The sequence below is a fragment of the Leucoraja erinacea genome, chromosome 16, assembly GCF_028641065.1.
Source record: "Leucoraja erinacea ecotype New England chromosome 16, Leri_hhj_1, whole genome shotgun sequence".
NCBI lineage: Eukaryota > Metazoa > Chordata > Chondrichthyes > Rajiformes > Rajidae > Leucoraja > Leucoraja erinaceus.
This window is the reverse complement of record NC_073392.1, coordinates 30,020,221-30,035,737: the sequence shown is the minus strand read 5'-3', so window position 1 is coordinate 30,035,737 and position 15,517 is coordinate 30,020,221. Positions and strand designations below refer to the sequence as shown.

Genomic DNA, 15,517 nt, shown 5'->3' with positions numbered 1-15,517 from the left:
AGACTATGGTGCCTTGGTCGCGATGTGAATGCCAGCACTATTTCTTTCTCAAAAAAGCAAGAACAAGGAAGGATGCAAAGTACTGGAGTAACTCATCAGTTCAGGCAGCATCTTTGGAGTACATAGATAGGTGGCATTTTGGTTGGGCCCTTTCTTCAGACTGAAGGGTCCCGACCCAAAACGTCACTGTTCTGTGTTCTCCAGAGGTGTCGCCTGATCCGCTGTGTTATTCTGCTACTTTGTGTCTTTTTATGGAAACCAGTATCTGCAGTTCCTTGTGTTATTCCAGCACTTTGTGTATTTTTCCCCCACAAACCTGCACATGCAGTTCCTTGTGTTATTCCAGCACAACAAAAAAGTCTTTCACTGTACAGAACCGTGAAAATGGATAAATTCAGGGACAGTTTCTTCCCAGCTGTAACTAAGCAACTGAACCATCATCCTATCACCAACTGGAGACCGGCCCTGACCTCCCATCTATCTCACTGGAGATCCTCGGACTATCTTTTATCAGACTTTACAGTATTTTATCTTGCACTAAATGTTATTCCTTTTATCCTCTATCTGTACTCAGTTGACGGCTAGATTGCAATCATCTATAGTCTTTTCGCCTATTGGATTGCATGCAACAAAAATGCTTTTCACTGTACCTCGGTACACGGTGACAATAATAAACTAAACTAAATTTTTAAAAAGCTTCCATTGAGTTTGCAAGTGATGAGATCGGCTATGTAAATAGTCAAGTGGACACGCTCTGGTGATGTCCTTGGGTGAGTGTAGCTAGTTCTCATTACTGTCAGAGCGCTCACTCTGATATATGTGAGCATGCTCATTTGCAGACTCAAATGCTTTAATATTTTTTCTCTAAATGTCTGAGTGATTTTTCTCCTGCTGAACGGACATTAAACTCCCAAGGCTGAATTCAACAAAACAGAGTATCAGCAGTTTATCAGACTGGAGCACAATTGCCTTTCATTAACCGCCTCAGGGGGCCGAGAATATCTATTTACTGCCCTCTGTATCATTTCACCAACACCTTGGTCCAGTATTGGAGTGCAGGCAATAAAATAGCTGACTCAAACAGATGACAGAAACCAAAATAATCTTATTTAACCCTAAATGCACAAATATCTGATTATTTGTGGCCATGTGATTTTTCCTGATTTTGTTTTAGTTTTAGTTTTGAACTACAGGTACGGAAACAGGCCCTTCAGCCCACAGGGTCCACACTGACCATCGATCACCTGTTCACTCTAGTCCCATGTTATCCCGCTTATTCATCCACTCTCTACACATTTGGGGCTATATTTTGTGGTCCATTAAGGTGCAAACTCGTATTCTTTTGGGATGTGGGAGGAAACCAGAGCATCTGGATCAAAAAGCCATCTGGTCATAGGCAGAACGTGCAAACTCCCCAAAGCAAGCACCCGAGGTCAGAATCGATCCTGGGCCTCTGTTGATGTATGGCAGCAGCTCTACCAGCCGTGCCACTGTGCTGCAAGAAGACAAAACTTTATTTAAAGGATATTTAAAGGATATAGCTAAGGTATACTCTACTTACAAAGTAGTAGGACTGAGCTCTCGTTAGTTCCAACGTATGGTGTACTGACTTTGTTGAGTTGACAGCTTTCTAGACCTCTAGTTTGGGTGGTACTGTGATGTAGAGGTGGTGTTGCTGCCTTACAGCACCAGAGACCCGGGTTCGATCCTGACAATGGGTGCTGTCAGTACAGAGTTTGTACGTTCCCCCTGTAACCGTGTTGGATTTCTCTGGGTGCTCCGGTTGCCTCCAAAGATATACAGAAGTGTAGGTTAATTACCTTCTGTAAATTGTCCCTAGTGTGTAGGGTAGAACTAGTGTGCGGGTGATCATGGTCAGCACAGATTCGGTGGGTTAAGCTGTATCACTAAATACCATTCCAGGCAGCTCGGCATTGCTATAGAGACTGTCTTCCAGAAGGGATGTTGGTCAGACTGCTCTAATCAGTTTGTGTAAAAGGTACTATGGCCAGACTTCCTATACACTGAAGTAGTCTTGCAGTCTGAAATAAGGTCCCGACCCAAAACGTCACCTATCCATGTTCTGCAGAGATGCTGCCTGACCTGCTGAGTTCATCCAGCCCTTTGTGTCTCTTTTTTGGTAACCCAGCATCTGCAGTTCCTTGTATCTCCTCAAGGAAGCCTACTATGAAGAAGTTCTGTCTGAAAAAGGGTCTGAAACTAAAATGCCACCAATCCATGTTCTCCAATGATGTTGCCTGATCATTTGAGTTACCCCAGCAGTTTATGTCTCTTGTTATGTAAACTAGCAACAGCATTTACTTGTTTCTACATTTTCTCTCTAACATAATAAAATAGATTTGACATAGGCAGCTGGTAAAGCTGCTGTCTCACAGCGCCATCGACCCAGGTTCGATCCTGACCTCGGCTGTTGTTTGTGGAGTTTCCACGTTCTCCCTGTGGCCACATGGGTTTCCTCCGGGTGCTCGGGTTTGCTCCCTCATCTGAAATAATTGTGGGGTTGTAGAAATAATGTGCCGAAGGGCCTGCTTCCATGCTGTATCTTTTAATGAATCAAACAATTAATCAAAGGTGACTCCACAACAAGAATTGTAGTCACTTGAGGCCTAGTGCTTTGGAGAAGATCTTAAATGAATGTGAAACGCGTAATAGAAAAGCAAGTGTATTTTCTTTCCCTATTAACTTGATCTGAACCTTTTTAGAGGATGTAACTAGTAGAGTGGATAAGGGAGAACCAGTGGATGTGTTTTATCTGGACTTCCAGAAGGCTTTCGACAAGGTCCTACATAACAGATTAGTAAACAAACTTAAAGCACACGGTATTGGGGGTTCAGTATTGATGTGGATAGAGAACTGGCTGGCAAACAGGAAGCAAAGAGTAGGAGCAAACGGGTTATTTTCAGAATGGCAGGCAGTGACTAGTGGGGTACCGCAAGGCTCAGTGCTGGGACCCCAGCTATTTACAATATATATTATTAATGATTTGGACGAGGGAATTGAATGCAACATCTCCAAGTTTGCGGATGACACAAAGCTGGGGGGCAGTGTTAGCTGTGAGGAGGATGCTAGGAGGCTGCAAGGTGACTTGGATAAGCTGGGTGAGTGGGCATATACACGGCAGATGTATAATGTGGATAAATGTGAGGTTATCCACTTTGGTGGCAAAAACAGGAAAGTAGACTATTATCCAAATGGTGGCCGATTAGGAAAAGGGGAGATGCAACGAGACCTGGGTGTCATGGTACACCAGTAATTGAAAGTAGGCAGGTGCAGGTGCAGTGAAGAAAGCGAATGGTATGTTAGCATTCATAGCAAATGGATTTGAGTATAGGAGAGGGAGGTTCTACTGCAGTTGTACAGGGTCTTGGTGAGACCAGACCTGGAGTATTGCGTACAGTTTTGGTCTCCTAATCTGAGGAAAGACATTCTTGCCATAGAGGGAGTACAGAGAAGGTTCACCAGACTGATTCCTGGGATGGCAGGACTTTGAAGAAAGACTAGATAGATTTGGCATGTACTCGCTAGAATTTAGAAGATTGAGGGGGGATCTTATAGAAACTTACAAAATTCTTAAGGGGTTGGACAGGCTAGATGCAGGAAGATTATTCCCGATGTTGGGGAAATCCAGAACAAGGGGTCACAGTTTAAGGATAAGGGGGAAGTCGTTTAGGACCGAGATGAGAAAATCATTTTTTATACAGAGAGTGGTGAATCTGTGGAATTCTCTGCCACAGAAGGTAGTTGAGGCCAGTTCATTGGCTATATTTAAGAGGGAGTTAGATGTGGCCCTTGTGGCTAAAGGGATCAGGGGGTATGGAGAGAAGGCAGGTACAGGATACTGAGTTGTATGATCAGCCATGATCATATAGAATGCCGGTGCAAGCTCGAAGGGCCGAATGGCCTACTCCTGCACCTTATTTCTATGTTTCTATGTAACTCACTTTCTTATTGTTTCCTTGTGCAGATAACAAACATTTGGAAAAACTGAAGAAGCACCTTTCTTCCCGTGAAGCTCTCAGTGGATGTGAGATGCACCCCATTGAGTTTGAGAAGGTAAATCCAGCCACACCTACTGCTGATTCAATGGGAAAGTTTGGCTTAAACAAGTAATTTTTTTTCCTCCTTTTACCCAACTCGTGTTCTTGGTATTCGATCCTCCATCCATCCAGGCCTTTTGATTCCATTTGGGTTTTTTTTTTAGTTTTAGAGATACAGCGTGGAAACGGGCCACAGACCAGCGATCACCCATACACTAGTTGTATCCTGCACACTAAGAAAAATATACAGAAGCCAATTAACCTACAAACCTGTATCTCTTTGGAATGTGGGAGGTAACCAGAGCACCTGGAGAAAACCCATGTGGGCACAGGGAAAACGTACAAACACCGTACAGACAGCACCCGTAGTCAGTATCGAATCTGGGTTTCTGGTGCTGTAAGGCAGCAGCTCTATTGTATTGTATTCTGTATTGTATTCAAATTTATTGTCATTGTCTCAATTTGAGACAACGAAATGAATTTCCCTTACTGGCAGTATCATTAAAAAAAAATCACCAAAAAATAAATAAATACTAAATAAATAATAAAACATATTAAAAATAAAATTGAAATTGAATTTAAAAAAAGCACAAACACAGAAAGTCCACGACACAACATAACATAAATGGCACCAAGGTGAGGATGGCACCATAGTCCAGCCAGCCTCCCCTCCGTGTTCATCCGTGGTCGGGGCCTTCCGAGCACCCGCAGTCGCCGCCCCGGATTGTAGACCCTCTGTGTTGACAAGTTCAGTGGAGTAATCCTGATTACAGCTCACTTCTACTCCCGTGGTGCTCTCATGCAATTAGTTCAGTGGCGTGCTCTCACCACTGCGGACAAAACAAACCGTCTGAAGAAGGGTTTTGGCCCGAAACGTCGCCTATTTCCTTCGCTCCATAGATGCTGCTGCATCCACTGAGTTTCTCCAGCAATTTTGTGTACCTTCAATCTTCCAGCATCTGCAGTTCCTTCTTGAATAGTTTTGTTGTGTTGGTGTTATTGACCCCAAACTACTATCACAGACAGGACTCAACACACTGGATGCAAGGTGGATATTTTCCTAGGTAGAGGTCTAAGGCCAGGGGTCACAGTCTCAGGATATTGAGTCAGGCATTGCAGAAGATCTTTCACTCAGAGTGGAATTCTCTGCCTCAGAAGATAGTAAACGGCTAGGACAACTGAACACATTTAAGAAGATGATTTCTTGATGCAAAGACAATGATGAGTATGGAACAGGAGCAGGAATATGGTGCTAAAGGCCAGGTGCTGGAATAACTCAGCAGGCCAGGCAGCATCTGTGCAGGGAAATATACAGATGACATAGCTTCAGGACCCTTCGGACATGACCTATCTGTCCATTTCCCTCCACAGATGTTGCCTGAACTGATGGGTTCCTCAAGCACTGTATTTTGGTCTGGATCAGTAACGGGAACCAGAGAAACAGGTTTACTTATTTGTAAAATAACATCCAATGTTTTAGCAAATCTGTTACTCCAGTGCCAAACAACGGCAGAGACCTGGGTTCGATCCTGACTCCGGGTGCTGTTTGTACGAAGTTTGTACATTCTCCCTGTCACCGTTTGGGCTTTCTCTGGGTGTTCCAGTTTCCTCCCACAGTTCAAAGACGTACAGGTTTGTAGGTTGATTGACTTCTGTAACTTTTAAAATGTGTCTCTAGTGTGTGTAGGTTAGTGTACAGTGGGATTGCTGGTCGCCGTGGACTCAGTGGGCCGAGGGGCCTGTTTCCACACTGTACCTCGAAATGTAAAGCCTAAAGTTCAGCACGAACAAAGTCCGAATGATGCTGGTGTATCCAGGCACGGAAATCGCTATCAAAACATGGGGGGGACACAATTTCTTGGCGCCCGCGTGCACATGCGCACACATGTGAGGCTTCGGCCGTGGGCCCTGTGGACGGTAACAGCTGACCTGGTTGGTGACCAACTCCGAACTCCAGCAACAGCAGCTTCGTCCGCCCTGAATCGCGGGGCTTGAATCGACCCGTTCGCGGGGCTTTTCATCGGCCAGTGGGAGGGGGTTCAACATCGGGAGCCTCGATCGCCTCGATGCAAATTCACTTACAAGCCCGCACTTCTTTGGGTCCTGGGAGGAAGGCCACGCGGTCACAAGGGAGAACGTGCAAACTTCGCAGAGACAGCAACGGAGGTTCGGATCGATTGTGGAGCTGTGAGTAGGCAGCTCTGCCAGCTGTGCCACTGTGCCGCCCTGGAATGGTGTGCGATGTGGAACACCAACAATGATCTTGTTGACCGACAGAACAGTGTTAAGGGCTGAATGGTCTGCTTCTGTTCCTATTTCTTATGTTCTCACTCCATAACATTATCACGAGGTGATTACTTTCCAAGTACACTTAAGAACATCTGACCCCAAAGCAGTGTCTGTCTAACCAAAATGAAAATCAAAACCCCTGCAAGTGAAGGGTTTGTATTTAAGGGGAAAGGCGAGCGAATGTTATTATTAAAATAGAGACTGTGGCAGATTACAGTGCTGTCACTAGCCTGATGGATTTATTTTCTTATTGCGAAGGTAACACATCAATCTGCGACATCACAATTGACCTGCAGCCATTAAACTCTTTCATTTGGCTCCAGAGGTTAAACGGATGTTTTAGGGTCAAAGGTGGAGAAGCTGCAAATGATCCAACTTGCACTGGGACGATGGCTTAGATCTGGGGCTGGATCCCAACCAATTTGGAACTTGTTGCAGGAAATGAAGAGGTTTCATGTCAGGATATTGTACAGGTCTGATTGTTGCAATCCTATTTGAGTTAAAAAGTACTATGTTTAAAAAGATGTTTCCTTGGCTGTACCAGTGGCTGTAATGAAACGGGTTTAGATGAAGTTAACAGTATGGAGATATGGATATGTAGCGCTGTTCACAATCTCGGGCCGTCTTGCACTTATACATCATAAATGCAATAGGAAGGAACTGCAGATGCTGGTTTAAACCGAAGATAGTCACAAAACGCTGGAGTAACTCGGCAGGAAAGGCAGCATCTCTGGAGAGAAGGATTGGGCGACTTTTCGGGTCGAGACCCATCTTCAGACTGAAAGTCACGGGAATGGGAAACGAGAGACAGAGACGATGATGTAGAGAGATATAGAACAAATGAATGCATCTCATGATCATGAGAGCAAATGTACTCTCATCGGAGAGAGGAAGACATACCTTGAGGTTTCTCAGTGGAGCAGATGAAATGTGTAGTAAGGAACTGCAGATGCTGGTTTAAATCGAAGATGGACACAAATATCACACACTAGAGGCAATTTGCAGCATGCATTTAACCTACTAATCCATGCGTTGTTGGGATGTGGAAAAAAACGGAGCCTCCGGAAGAAATCCACGCGGTTACAGGGAGAACCCGCAAACTCTGGAGGTCGGGATTGAACCTGGGTCACTGGAGCTCTGGTGGCTGTGGCACAATCCCACCTAATGGGATACTGCAAAAATATATTGCCTACTAGAAAGTCAGAAACGTCTAATGCTGATCTCATCCTGCAGATGGAGGATCATTTCTAAGGCAGAGATACATAGATTCTTGATTAGTACAGATTTCAGGTTTATGGGGAGAGGGCATGGGAATGGGGTTGGGAGGGAGAGATAGATAGATCATCCATGATTGAATGGCGGAGTAGACTTGATGGGCCCAATGGCCGAATTCATCCCCTATCATGAATTTAAGATCAAGTGAAGCTTGGAAACTTTGACTAGAAGCCCCACTTGGATGGGATTAAAGAATCCATTGTTCATGTACTAAAACAGTGGGTCAAAAATCAAACTGGAAATTAATTGGTGACTTGATGCAGTTGGACAATGTTTCTGGTACAAGGAGATTCAGAGATCAGCACACTGGATGGAACTGTGGGTAGAATTATAATAAGGCTGCAGATTCCCATTCCTGAATGATCTCCACAGGTGAAGGATGACCCTACTGGGAGTTGCCATGGAGCTGGTTGAGCTACCTTGGCCCCATCTCAAGGTTGGGCAGTAGATCCATGTGGTGGCCACTGCTGAACTTTGGACCTCTCCACCCCAAAGAACTGTGGACACTCAATGTTGAGACTGGAAGATTTTTTTCGATCAAGAGATCTGGGGATCAACGAGAAAGGGGACACGAGAGACTGAACAAGCAATGATCTTATTGAATGGTGGAATTGACTTTGATAAGCCATATGGTCTTGCCTTACTTTTCTTACTTAAGTTCTTAATAACTGATGGAATAATGAATTCACAGAATATATGCAGGATGTCCAAAGGAAAGAGTTGTTTGAACCTCAACAACACTTCCAATTGGCAGCAACACTTCCTCATCGATAGCCATCAGCACAGGAGCACTTCAAGGCTGCATGCTGTCCCCTGGTCTATTCAGTCTATACACATAACTGTGTGGCCAGACATAGTTCCAACTCCATCTTTAAATTCGTCGACAATCCTACCATTGTTGGACGATTAGCAGGTAACAATGAGTCAAAGTACAGGAGGGAGATTGATGATCTGATCGAATGGTGCCAGAACAACAATCTTGCTCTGAACGTCTGCAAGACTAAGGAGCTGATTGGTGACTTCAGGAAGGAAAGGCAAAGCCAGGGATTCATTAGTCTGTCTTCATTGGCAGGTCTGCAGTGGAGACAGTCGACACTTTAACTTCCTGGGCGTGCATATCTCTGATGATCTGTCTTGGGCCCAGCTCATTGATGCCATCACAAATCAACGCCTTTACTTAGTTTAGTTCAGTTTAGAGATACAGCACGGAAACAGACCCTTCGGCCCACCGAGTCCGCGCTGACCAGCGATCCCCACACATTAACATGCACACACACACAACAAATTTACATTTACACCAAGCCATTTAAACTACAAACCTGTGCAGCTTTCGAGTGTGGGAAGAAACCGAAGATCTCGGAGAAAACCCAAGCAGGTCACAGGGCGAACATACAAAATCCATATAGACAAGTACCCGTAGTCAGGATCGAACCCGGGTCTCTGGCGCAGTAAGGCAGCCGCTCTACTGCTATGCCACCGTGCTACCTAATCTTCTTGAAGATTGAGGAGATTTGGTGTATCAAACTTCTACAAGTGTACAGCAGAGTCCATGCTGACTGATTGCATCACGGGCTAGTTCAGTAACTCAGACATCCAGGAACAACGGCAGCTGCTGAAAGTGGTAGATAGTGCCCAGTCCATCAAAGGTGCCGACCTTGCCACCATTGGAGGAATGCATAGAAGGCATTGCCTCAAAAAGGCAGCTAATATCATCGAAGACCCACACCACCCTGGCCACACTCTCATCTCACGATTATCCTTGGGAAGAAAATACAGGAACTAAATGCGGGACCTCCAGATTGAAGAATAGCCGCTTCCCGGCAACCATCCTGTTCTTGAACACAACACGAACCAGCACTTCAGCAAATATGATCTACTATGGACTTTGTTTTGGTTGCACCACAGACTTATATTTTGCTCTATTACAGTCTGGTTACCTGTTTTACTGATAATTAATTTATTACGTTATTGATTACCGTATAATTATTTGTGTGTTTTAGTTTCCGTTGGCTTTAGAGATACAACATGGATATAACAAACCTTTTAGCCCACCGAGTGTACAAACCAGCGATCACCCGCTCACTAATTCTATCCTACATATTAGGGACAATTTACAGACGGCAGTTAAATTTACAAACCTGCACGTCTTTGAAATGTGGGAGGAAACCAGAGCGCCCGGAGAAAACCCACGGGCAGAATGTGCAAACTCCGCACAGGCAACAACCGTAGTCAGGATCAAACTCGGATCCCTGTCGCTGTAACGCAACTCTACTGCTGCGCCACCCTATTTATTGTGTGGCCATGAGCATGGAAGATTGGACATCTGATTGAGATGTTAAAAGGATTTGAAATGGGATGCTCCTCGGGTTCATATAAAATGTTGCCCCTCTCACCTTAATCCCCTGGTTGTAGCATGTGTGATTATATAAATGGACTGTAAATCTGTAGCAAGTAGGAATTACATTGTTCCATTTCCAATACATCGGACAAACACTCTTGATTCTTGCAGAGAGGAACACTGGTCAGCGCACAACAAGAGATTTTCACTATACCTCGGCACACGTGATAATAAACTAAACTCTAACGCAAGTTAATTGATAAATGTGCTGTTCACAAGCCTTTGAGGAAGAATGATCATACAATGATAGAATTTTACGACTTTTTTTTAAGTCATGTAGGTTCAATAGAAAAACAAGTCTTAACTTCATAGTTTCCTTAGTTTAGATCTATGAAAGGATTGCGGTTTAGAGATAGAATGTGTTGAAAGGATGACAGTAGACATGCATTTAAAGAAATAATGCATAAAAAGTTATCTTCCTTTAAGTTACAAAAACCCGAAAGAAAAAATGATTCATTCGTGGCTGACCAAAGAAATGAAAGATAGTATTAAATCAAAGGACGATGATTGCAAAGTTGCCAGAGAAAGCATTAAGCCTGAGGAATGAAAATGTTGTAAGAGTCCAACAAAAGAAGACGGAGAACATGATAAAAGTAAATGCCAGATAACTGTGAGAGCGTGCTGGCGAGTATAATAAAAGCCGGCTGTTAGCCTGGCATGTGAAAACAAAACGTTTTTCAAGGGCGAATGCGAGTCATTTAACAGACTGAGAGGAGAAATCATAAAAATGTCATGGAGTCATACAGCACGGAAACCAGGCCCTTCAGCCCATCTCACCCATGCCAAACAAGATGCCTCATCTAAGCTAGTCCCATTTGACCTATATCCCTCAACCTTTCCTATCCACGTACTTGTCCAAGTGTCTTTTAAGTACTATTATAGTACCTGCTTCAACGACCTCCTCTCACTGCTCTCTCCATATACCCACCAGTCCCTGAGTAAAAAAAGTTGCCCCTTGGATATACATTCAATCTTGTCCCTCTCACCTCATACCTGTTTCTTGATTACCATACCCAGGGTAAAAAACTGTGCATTCACCATATCATTATATTATACACCTCTATAAGATCACCGCTCAGCCTCCTGAACTCCAAGGAATAAAGTCCGAGCTTGCCCTGTCCTCATTTATTAGGAAAGGATAAATAAATTAAGCAATTACTTTATATCTGTCTTCAAGAAGGAAGGCAATACAACTCTAACAGATATATCAGAGAAACAAAACTAGGGCAAGAATGAGGAACTGGAGGAATTACTATGCCTTATTATGTTTAAGAAAGGACTGCAGATGCTGGGAAAATCGAAGGTGGACAAAAATGCTGGAGAAACTCAGTGGGTGAGGCAGCATCTATGGAGCGAAGGAATAGGTGACGTTTCTGGTCGAGACCCTTCTTCAGTCTTCAGATGCTGCCATGCATTGTTATGTTGTAGTTTTAGACTTAGCCCAAGATGGGAATTGGGTAAATATTAATTTCTCATAACATGGATAGCTTGGAATGCTTGTTAAAAAATTCCCCTGATACATGTGTTATGTTAAGGTCATATTGTAAATATTAATCCAAAAAATGGAACTGAAGTTATTAATCATGACAGCTTATATAACCCAAGGACTGACCAGCTATTCCCCAGAGTTTTGAATTAGATGCATGCTCTGTACAAGCTATTGGTGAGGCCACGCAAGAGTATTGTGCTCAGTTTTAGTCACCCTGTTATAGGAAAGATGTTGTGAAGCTGGAAAGAGTGTAGAGAAAAGATTTACAAGGATGTTGCCAAGACTCGAGGGCCTGAACTATAGAGAGAGAGGTTGAGCAGGCTAGGACTCTATTCCTCTGAGTGCAGGAGGATGAAGGGTGAACTTATGTAGGTGTGCAAGATCACAAGAGAAATAGACAGGGTAAATGCACAGAGTCGAGAACCAGAGGACACAGGTTTAAGGTGAGGGTGGAAAGATTTAATAGGAACCTGAGGGGCAACTTTTTCACTCAAAGGGTGGTGGGTGTATGGAACTAGTTTTAGGAGGATGTGGTTGGGTCAAAGTTTAAGAAACATTTAGACAGGTACATGGATGGTTTAGAGGGATAGGTGGGACTAGAGTAGATGGTGCATGTTGGTCAGAATGAACAAGTTGGGCTGAAGGACCTGTTTTCATACTATATGATTCTATGATAATTATGGTCCAAATTTGTGCAGATTCCAGAATAGGTTTTGTGGAAAGCAGCAAATGTGAACCCACTGCGTAAGAAAGGAGGGAATGAGAAAACGGAAACCTATTGACCAGTTAAGCTAGCAGCAATCTCAGGAAAAATGTTGGCATTTATAATGAAGGATGCAATAACAGAATACCTTGAAAATAATCTGAATTGAGTCTGAAGAAGGGGCCCAACCCAAATATGACCTGTCCATTTCCTCCACAGAAGCTACCTGACCCACTGAGTTCCCCCAGTATTTTGTGTTTTGCACAAGATTCCAGCATCTGAATGAATGAATGAATACGTTTATTGGCCAAGTATTCACATACAAGGAATTTGCCTTGGTGCTCCGCCCGCAAGTGGCAACATGACATACAGTGACAGTTAGGAATGACACATAAAACATTAAACATTAATAATAAAACATTATTGAAACATTAATAAAACATTATCTGCAATCCCATGCAAAGAATAATAGGATTGAGGAGAGGTGATTTGCCAAAGGACAATCATGTTCTTACTAATCTGCTGCATTTCTTTATGGAAGAGGGCCAGCACAGTGGTGCAGCTGGCAGAGCAGCTGCCAGAAATCCAGGTTCAATCCTGACTCCATGCACTATTTATATGGAGTTTGCCCGTTCTCTCTGATCACGTGGTTTTCCTCCGGGTGCTCTGGTTTCCTCCCACACCCCAAAGACCTGCGAGTCTGGAGGTTAATTGGCCTGTGTATAAGGAGTAAATTGCCCTGGTGTATAAGGAGTTGGTGCAAAAGTGGAATAACACAGAAGTGTGAACGGGTGATTGATGGTCGGTGTGGACTCGGTGGGGCAAAGGGCCTGATTCCCTGCTGTATCTCTGAACTGAACAAAGTGTTTAGTAGGATAGATAAGGGGGAAGGAATGGATGTGACCCTGTTGGATTTTCAGAAAGCTTATCATAAAGTTTCAACAGAAGCGATTAGAGCATGTGGAATTGAGTCTGGTGTAGCAATGTGGGTCAAGAATTGGTTATCATACAACAAACATGGTATCCCTAATCTCAACTAAAGTAAATTAATTTATTGTCATAAACACCGTGGTGCAATGAGAATCCTAGTTTGCATGAAGGTCACAGGGAAAGCAATAAATACAATAAGCACAACAATAAATACAACGACAAATGCAAAGCAGCAGATTGAAGCAAAGATTGAGGTGCAAATTGAATTAATGCAAAAAAAATACTGAAGTGCAATAACGGAATAACCAAATGAGGTGGAGTTAAGAGTCAGAGTAAGTGGCAACATCTCCAAGAATGGCGTGTGAAAGGGATGATTGGTTCACAAGAGACACCTTCTCTCCAGAGATGCTGCCTGTCCCGCTGAGTTACTCCAGCATTTTTGTGTCTATCTTTGGTTTAAACCAGCATCTATCTACAGTTCTGTTTTGATAGCGATTTCCGCCCCTGGATGCTGGAATCTTGAACAAAAAGACAAAGTGCTGGAGGACTTTAGAAGGCTGAGGAAGTTTGGCATGTCCCAAACAACCCTCAACAACCTTTAAAGATGCCCCCTAGAAAGCATTTCATCAGGATGCATCACAGCCTGGTTTTGGGAACAGCTCCATCCAAGGCCGCAAGAAATTGCAGAGAGTTGTGGACGCAGGCCCGTCCATCACGCAAACCAACCTCCCTTCCGTTGATGCCATCTGCACTTCACACTGCCTCGGCAAGGCCGCCAGCATAATCAAGGACCAGTCTAGCCCTGGTCACTCCTTCTTCTCTCCCCTCTTCTATCAGGCAAGAGGTACAGACGTTTGAGAATGCACACCTCCAGAATCAGGGACAGTTTCTTCCCAGCTGTAATCAGGGAACTGAACCGTCCTCTCACCAACAATGGTGTAGACGCGTTGGGCTGAAGGGCCTGTCTCCACGCTCTATGACTCGGAGAGCAGTCCTGGCCTCCCATCTACCTAATTGACGACCTTCCAGTCATCTTTATTTGGACTTTACTGGACTTTATCTTGCACTGAACTAATTAATCAAATTTAATATCTGTTTCCCCTCCACAGCTGAACGAGCCTTGTACATGAGCCTTATCTGAACCACAGGAGAAATATAAGCGCTTCACTGACATTTCTTTTCAAATTGCCAGTTGCTTTAGACTTTACTTTAGCATGGAAACAGGCCCTTTGGCCCACCGGGTCAGTGCCGACCAGCGATCACCTGGTACAATAGCACTATCCTACACATTAGGGACAATTTACAATTTACAGAAGCTAATTAACCTACAGACCCTGACGTCTTTGAAGTGCGAGAGGAATCCGGAGCTCCCAGAGAAAACCCACACGGGTAACAAGGAGAACGTACAAACTGCGTACAGACAGCACCAGTAGTCGGGATCGAACCCGGGTCTTTGGCGCTGTAAGGCAGCAACTCTACCACAGCGTCACTGTGCCATCCCGTGTGATGGCAATAAAGAGATTTTTTTTCACATGGAGGGTGGAAACTGTTGGACTTCTCTACCTAGGATCATGGAGGCTCAGTTATTCTGCTCATTCTAAACAGAGATCAAATATAAATCCTGGGTAAAGAACATGGAACAGATGTTAGGCTGACGGGCCTACAATTTGCTGCTTCCTGTCCCTCTCCTTCCACGAATAAGCACTGACATGAATGTCATAGCTCATGATCTTGATCGTTGGAAGAATGTTTTAACGAGTATCTTAAAGGGGAAGAGAGAAAACAGCAGAAATAGAAGATAGTACACAGAACAGTGCAGCAGAAGGACAGGACCTTCGGCCCACAATGCCCATGCCGAACATGATGCCAAGTTAAACTAATCTGCTCTGCCTGCACGTGATCTACGGTAGCACAGTGGCACAGCAGTAGAGTTGCCGCCTTACAGCACCAGAGACGTGGGTTTGATGCAGCCTACGGGTGCAGTCCGTATGGAGTTTGTATGTTCTCCCCGTAACCGCGTGGGTTTCCCCAGGGTGCTCCGGTTTCCTCTCACACTCCAACGACGTACAGGTTTGTAGGTTGTTCAAGAAGGAACTGCAGATGCTGGAAAATCGAAGGTACACAAAAAATGCTGGAGAAACTCAGCGGGTGCAGCAGCATCTCAAACCCCAGGTTTGTAGGTTAATTGGTTTTGGTAAAAAATTGTAAATTGTCCCTCGTGTGTGGTGCACGCTAGTGTAATGGGATCGCTGGTCGGCGCGGACTCGGTGGGCCGATGGGCCTGTTTCCGTGCTGTATCTCTCATGTAAACGATAAACTAAACTGAAATGGTTGATTTATTTTCACGCACAAGTTCTTGTGTGTTTTATTTTGCA

The 15,517-nt window shown here is 44.2% G+C and overlaps 1 protein-coding gene across 1 annotated transcript in view; it reads left to right on the top strand.

Moving 5' to 3' along the window:
* Positions 1 to 15,517, top strand: part of LOC129704922 (ubiquitin-like modifier-activating enzyme 1) — a 222,492-nt gene that overhangs the window by 108,315 nt on the left and 98,660 nt on the right. The window contains exon 21 of the mRNA XM_055648331.1: positions 3,986 to 4,074. Coding sequence (XP_055504306.1) covers positions 3,986 to 4,074 — 89 coding nt within the window. The remainder of the gene's footprint in view (positions 1 to 3,985; positions 4,075 to 15,517) is intronic.